Here is a 5,771-nt window from a genome sequence, read left to right as displayed (position 1 = left end):
AATACACTTTCTTTGTACTATAGTTGACAAGATCCTCAATAAGTTTTTACCATAGCTGGATTCACTATTAAAGGTTTGTTCAGATGGGAAGAACTGCTTATTCCAATAGAAATCATACAAACGCTGGTAGTAGGAAACTTCTCCATCTGCATGTCTATTGTGAAGACTCACCTATAGAATCCTCATAGTCTTCATCTTGCAACGTAGGGGTAAATCCCCCTGTTCAGATGTTGAGTATAGTCCTTGAGATAGTTGTGCCCTTGCTAAATCTGTCATTGGTGGTTTGTACAGAGAGCTAAAAGAACAAGGGAAGTGTTTGTTTTTTGTCCAATACTCGTTAATCTTCTAGAGAAAATTTTCAGTGCGAGTAATTTAATAAATTTTGTGTGCCTTGTTCTTTGTTTAATCAAAGGATCGAATTAATTCAAATAAATTAATGCGTTATATTATCTCAAACAACAAAATTTAATTTTCTTCATGAAATATCTACTAGCTAGCTTATATCTGAACTAAAATATGATTGTAAGAATGTGACTTCAATAGTTTTCTTCAATTTCTTGGGTGGCCTCACACTTCAAATTTTGTCTCCCATTTCAAATTTTGTCTCCCATTGACAAATGCTATAAGTTATGGTGGTAGTGTTACAAAACTAGTGCATTAATGAAAAATTTATTACAAGGCAAGATAGATTAATGTGGATTGAAGTCGGGCTTCTTTACTGTCAAATCAGCTTACAGATTACCAAGATCAATCACAGAACTCAAGCAATGTGTTGAACTGGCAGAATATCTGGAATCTTAAAGTCCATGAGAGGTTTAAAATGCTACCATGGAGAACTAGGACTGAAGTACACTTTTTGTAACGCATTCTCTTACATTAACTTTATAAAAATAGTTTAATAGGTCAAGTTAAAATGTGGCCTTGATAACTCTCACTATTATTTAAGGGTCAAGACTATTAGGATTACATACACCATACTAAAAGTTTCTCTCTCCCTCGTAGTAGTGTTCCCTCTCAACGCACGATAGAAAAACTCCTGCTATCATACGCTTGAGCTGATCTCTACCCCATTCACGAGCTCTGCTCCAGAGTGTGGCCTTATCTGCCTCTTTAGTGGGCCGGATTTCCCCTTGCAGTGGGTCACGCGCCGTCTAGTTGCTCCGCCCAGTCGTGGGTCTTCCTCCACCATTGTGGGGCTTTCCTTGCCCTGTCAGTGGGCATTTTTCTTTGGCCGGTGTGGGTTACTTCTCTACCCCCAAGTGGGTCATTTTCTTTGCCATGTCAGTGGTGCTATCTTTTTCAGTCTGCCAGAAGTTTTTTTGCGGGATGAATCTCCGGCAAGTGAGGGCATTTCTAGATTTGGTGTGTTTTGGCCAGGGGTGGCTACTCAAAGACATCAGTGAGTAGTTTTTACTTGATTTAGGTTTTCCTTATTGCTTTTTTAAGGGTCTGATTTTGGGTCTTCCCCTTGTATTTGGTTCTGCTTGATGCTTTGTTTGTACCCCTATATTTTTTTATTCTTTTTTGGATATACTTTGTATGGAGTTTGGTATGGAAAAATTGCCATAATGGTAGTAGCAATAAGGGTTATAAGTTGGAACTGCCGGGGGCTGGGGAACCCTCGGTCAGCTCGAGCGTTGCATGACATGGTGCGACAGTGGAATCCCAAAGTGGTGTTCCTGATTGAGACAAAGGCAAAAAATAGGCGAATGGAAAGAATAAAGAACAGGATTGGGTTGGCAAATTGGCTTATTGTTCCTTGTGTAGGCAAAAAAGGGGGACTTGCCTTATTGTGGACTAGGGAGATAGATTTGGAGATTAAGAGTTTCTCGCAGAACCACATTGATGCTGTGATCAATGATGCAGAGAAAAGCATTAAATGGAGGTTGACAGGCTTCTATGGCCATCCAGAGACGCATCGAAGGTACGAATCCTAGCACCTTTTAGCTTTCCTGAATAATCAACTGCACCTCTCTTGGTTATGCTTAGGAGATTTTAATGAAATATCGTCTAATGCTAAAAAATCTAGGGGGCTATTCGGACTCAACAACAAATGGATGGGTTTAGAAAGGTGGTTGATTATTGTGCTTTTCAAGATTTGGGATACTGTGGTTCTGAGTTTACTTGGTGTAATATGCAAAGAGATGAAAACAGAATATATTTGAGATTAGATAAAGCCTTTGCCAACCTTGAGTGGACTGAAAAATTTGGGGGAATGAAATTGTATCATTTGGAAGACTCAACTTCTGATCACAGTGCCTTGCTCCTATCATACTCAACTGTCCATCACCAAACCCTTACAAATCATTTTCATTTTGAAGCAAGGTGGACAAAAAATGCAGATTGTAAGGCTATTATCAAAAATTCTTGGGGGATGGGGTTTGACCTCAGTACACCGAAAGGGGTTATGGATAACCTTAATAGCTGTGCTACGAACCTGAAGAGTTGGAACTCTAATGTGTATATGCAGATTCCAAAGAAGATCCAGACAAAAAGAAGTGCCTTGAACTCCTTGACTTTACAAGACAAGGATGGAACGCTTAGCACTGAGATTAATAGTTTAAGAAGGGAAATCAATGACCTTCTGGATGATGAGGAAATTTATTAGGGGCAAAGAGCCAAAGCTCACTGGCTCAAGGAGGGTGACAAAAATACTAGGTTTTTCCATGCCCAAGCTTTTGAACAACGTAAGCAGAACACTATTCTGGGAATTTGGGACAGCCAAGGCAGATGGTGTGATGAAAAAGATAGTATTGCTCAAGCGGCCATTGACTACTTTGTCAGCATTTATACAACGGCTTCCCCATCACGAATCGATGAAGTAATTGCCACCATTCCCATATGGGTGACGGAAGATATGAATGAAAGCCTTAATAGGTGTTTCACTAGGGAGGAGGTTACCATCGCTCTCAAACAGATCCACCCCACAAAAGCACCCAGCCACGATGGTATGTCTACCATTTTCTACCAAAAATATTGGAGTATTGTGGGATGTAGCATTACTAATATGGTTCTAAATGTTCTCAATAGTGATATGTCTCTGGTTTGTCTCAATAAAACCAATATTGCCCTCATCCCTAAAGTAAATAACCCCAAAAAGATGTCTAATTTTCGCCCCATAAGTCTGTGTAATGTAATATATAAACTCATATCTAAAACTATTGCAAATAGATTTAAGGCTATTCTCCCTCATATCATCTCAGAGAACTAAAGTGCTTTCACTCCTGACAGATTAATCACTGACAATGTACTTGTGGCTTTTGAGTTAATGCACTTTTTAAATCACAAAAATGCAGGGAATGATGGCTTTATGGCTGCCAAATTAGATATGAGTAAAGCTTTTGACAAAGTCAAGTGGGCCTTTATACAGGGGGTTATGGAGAAACTAGGTTTCAGCTCAAGGTGGGTAAACCTTGTAATGAAGTGTATCACTTCAATCTCATACTCAATTATTATAAATGGGGCTGCTTGTGATAACATTGTGCCTACACGGGGGCTTAGGCAAGGGGACCCCCTCTCCCCGATTCTTTTCCTTATTTGCATTAAGGGGCTCTCAACTCTTATCATTGAGGCAACCCGAAACCAGCTTTTGACAGGCATTTCCATTTGTAGGGGCTGTCCAAGAGTTACCCATCTTCTCTTTGCGGATGATAGCATCCTTTTCTGCAAGGCCAGTACGGGGGAAAGCAAGGAGTTAAAGTTTTTACTCCAAAAATATGAGGATGCTTCAGGTCAGAAGATCAATACTGTTAAGTCCTCAATTTTCTTCAGCCCCAATATTGCTCTAGAAATCAAAGAGGAGATCTTTGCTACCCTAGGTCCTATGCAAGACTCTAGACACTCAAAATACCTTGGCCTTCCTTCTTTCATTGGAAGATCGAAAATGCAAGTGTTCTCTATCCTAAAAGAGAGGATTAGGTAGAAGCTAGTTGGCTAGAAAGGTAAGCTCCTCTCTATGGGGGGGGGGGGGGGGAGGGAAATCCTTATAAAAGCGGTAGCTCAAGCAATTCCCACTTATACCATGAGTTGCTTCCTTCTTTCGCAAGGCTTATGTGATGCTATTGAAAGCATGGTGAGGAACTTCTGGTGGGGCTAAAGGCAGCAAGAATCTAAAATGAATTGGGTCAGCTAGAAAACAATGTGTATGCCTAAAGCTCAAGGAGGCATGGGTTTTAGGAATTTGCAAGATTTCAACAAAGCAATGCTTGCAAAGCAATTATGGCAAATCCTCCAAAACCCAAACTCTCTAGTGGCAAGGGCTTTCAAAGCTAAATACTTCCCTATTGGAGATATTCTGAATGCTAACCTTGGAAGCTCCCCCTCATATTCTTGGAGAAGCATCCACATTAGCCTTGATGTTATACGGAAGGGAACTCGGTGGAGAGTGGGAAATGGGAAATTAATCCATATATGGGAGGACAAGTGGCTACCAACCCCATCTACTTACAAGGTTATTTCTCCACCAAATGATATGCCCCAATTCCCAATGGTCTCTTCTCTCATTGACCCAATGACAAGATGGTGGAGAGTAGACATGGTTAGAGCAACTTTCCTTCCTTTTGAAGCTAACTTAATCTTGAGGATACCTTTAAGCAACAACCTTCCAGAGGACAAAATTATCTGGATAGGGAATAGTCGGGGAGATTTCACAGTCAAAAGTGCTTACCATATAGCCCATAATTTGTCAGAATCAAGGGAGAAAGAAGAATGCTCAATTGGAGATCCTTGCAAGTTGGTTTGGAGGAAATTGTGGCACCTTAATCTCCCAGAAAAAATTAAAATTTTTTCTTGGAGAGCTTGTGCCAATGGTTTCCTTACAATGGAAGCCATTTGTTGCCGTGGGATTACTTAATCTAGGGGTTGTCCTGTTTGTAGCAGTGAAGTTGAAAGTCTTGACCATGCCCTTCTTCATTGTGCCTTTTCAACATCGGTTTAGTGTCTTTGGTCAGATAATCCTCTTCGCACTCATGGCATCAACAAATCCTTTCTTGATTCCACAATATTCACTCTCCCATGCAACTCTTCAAGACTTGGAGCTTTTCTTTGCCATCGCTTAGGCTATTTGGTTAACAAAAATAAGATTGTGCACAAGGATTCTAGTCTACTTCCTCCTCAAGTGTGGAAATTGGCAAAAAATGTTTCTGAAGATTTTGTTAGTTCGGCAACTTGGGATCTTGGCCAACCTAGAACCACCCCATTCAGCTGGGTTCCTCCTTCCTCAGGATTCCACAAGATAAATGTTGATGGGGCCTCTTCTGAGCTTGACAGTTTCTCTAGTGTTGGAGTTGTCATTAGAGACTGCAGAGGTGATGGTGTGGCTACTCTGTGTAAACCCCTTCAAACTCGCTTCTCTGCTAAACTAACTGAGGTTTTTGCTTTGGAGCATGGCATTCTATTAGCTTAAGAGCTTCATCTAGCACGGGTCATTGTTGAATCTGACTCCCTAAATGCCATCCAAGCAATCAATGAAGGTGCCACGGGGAGTAGCTTAGGGCATATCATTCAAGGAATTCTCCAGGTGAGTGTTTCTTTTGAGTCCTACCTCTTCAAGCACATCAATAGAAGCTTCAACACCGTAGCTCACGAGCTTGCTCAACATGCTCGAAGATCTGGTCTCCATCGCCTCTGGAAAGGAGTCGCTCCCCACTGTATCTCTTCCTTTCTGCAATCTGATTTGAATGTAAACGACTTGTAATTATGTTGTTTCTAGACTACTTATGCAAGAACCTTTAATGTTGTACTTATGTGTTTGCTTTATGGTTTTAATGCCA

The 5,771-nt window shown here is 40.8% G+C and overlaps 1 protein-coding gene across 1 annotated transcript; it reads left to right on the top strand.

Moving 5' to 3' along the window:
* Window positions 1-4,138: 4,138 nt before the first annotated feature.
* On the top strand, window positions 4,139-5,404 carry LOC126727831 (uncharacterized). The gene is made up of 2 exons (XM_050433740.1): window positions 4,139-4,735; window positions 4,937-5,404. The coding sequence occupies exons 1-2, from the start codon at window positions 4,139-4,141 to the stop codon at window positions 5,402-5,404; spliced, it is 1,065 nt and encodes a 354-aa protein (XP_050289697.1).
* The last annotated feature ends 367 nt before the right edge of the window (window positions 5,405-5,771 follow it).

The sequence above is a fragment of the Quercus robur genome, chromosome 5 (genome assembly GCF_932294415.1).
Source record: "Quercus robur chromosome 5, dhQueRobu3.1, whole genome shotgun sequence".
In the NCBI taxonomy this organism is placed as follows: domain Eukaryota; kingdom Viridiplantae; phylum Streptophyta; class Magnoliopsida; order Fagales; family Fagaceae; genus Quercus; species Quercus robur.
The sequence above is the reverse complement of the archived record's forward strand: the minus strand, read 5'-3'. Positions and strand labels throughout refer to the sequence as shown.

Coding starts and splice junctions, on each gene's coding strand:
- LOC126727831 (XM_050433740.1), top strand. CDS start 4,139: ATGTGTATGCCTAAAGCTCAAGGAGGCATGGGTTTTAGGAATTTGCAA. Junction 4,736..4,936: donor TTGGAGATCCTTGCAAGTTG/GTTTGGAGGAAA, acceptor ACATCGGTTTAG/TGTCTTTGGTCAGATAATCC.